At 43.1% G+C, this 1,073-nt stretch overlaps 1 protein-coding gene across 1 annotated transcript in view; it reads left to right on the top strand.

The window, feature by feature from the left end:
• LOC105308461 (olfactory receptor 5D13-like) overlaps nucleotides 1-1,073 on the top strand; it is a gene marked incomplete at its 3' end in the record, with an annotated part of 3,961 nt that extends 2,888 nt beyond the window's left edge. The window contains exon 2 of the mRNA XM_011384432.2: nucleotides 152-1,073. Within this exon, the coding sequence (XP_011382734.2) occupies nucleotides 152-1,073 (922 nt within the window). The remainder of the gene's footprint in view (nucleotides 1-151) is intronic.

Raw genomic sequence — 1,073 nt, 5'->3', positions numbered from 1 at the left:
TGAATACTAACTTTATAGGTAATAAAACAGTGAAAGTCTAACATTTTCAGCAATGCTCTTAATAGAAACCATTGAGCCCCTGGACATCTCTCTTCCCTATCTCAAATTTGGTGTTTTACTTTTCTGTATTAACTTCCTATTTTGTCCACAGGGACCATGAAAATCAGAGCGGTGAAGTCACTTTCATTCTCTTGGGCTTCTCCGAATATCCAGAACTCCAGGGGCCCCTGTTCCTGGTATTCCTGACCATCTACACGGTCACCGTGCTGGGGAACCTGGGCATGATCACGGTCATCCACATCAATCCCAAACTCCACACCCCCATGTACTTTTTTCTCAGCCATCTGTCCTTTGTTGATTTCTGTTACTCTACAGCAGTTACACCCAAACTGTTAGAAAACTTGGTTGTGGAAGACAGAACCATCTCCTTCACAGGATGCATCATGCAATTTTTCGTTGCCTGCACATTTGTTGTGACAGAAACATTACTGTTGGCAGTGATGGCATACGACCGATTCGTGGCAGTCTGTAACCCTCTTCTATACACAGTAGTCATGTCTCAGAAGCTTTGTTCCCTGTTGGTGGGTGCATCATACTTGTGTGCTTTAGCCTATTCTTTAACATTCACATACTTTTTGTTGAAGTTATCATTTTGTGGGACTAACTTTATAAATAACTTTGTCTGTGAGCATGGTGCTATTGTTGCTGTTTCCTGCTCTGACCCCTACATCAGCCAGATGATCATTTTAGTCTGTGCCACGTTCAATGAAATAAGCACCCTGCTGATCATTCTTACCTCTTATGTTTTCATTTTTATCACCGTCATGAAGATGCCTTCAACTGGGGGCCGTCACAAAGTCTTTTCCACGTGTTCCTCCCACCTGACCGCCATTACCATCTTCCATGGGACCATCCTTTTTCTCTACTGTGTTCCTAAGACCAAAAGTTCCTGGCTCATGGTCAAGGTGGCCTCTGTCTTTTACACAGTGGTCATCCCCATGCTGAACCCACTGATCTACAGCCTCAGGAACAAAGATGTGAAGGAGACAGTTAAAAAATTAATCAATACTAAA

The sequence above is a fragment of the Pteropus vampyrus genome, unplaced genomic scaffold (genome assembly GCF_000151845.1).
Source record: "Pteropus vampyrus isolate Shadow unplaced genomic scaffold, Pvam_2.0 Scaffold579, whole genome shotgun sequence".
Taxonomy (NCBI): Eukaryota; Metazoa; Chordata; class Mammalia; order Chiroptera; family Pteropodidae; genus Pteropus; species Pteropus vampyrus.
This window is presented reverse-complemented; position numbering and strand designations above follow the sequence as displayed.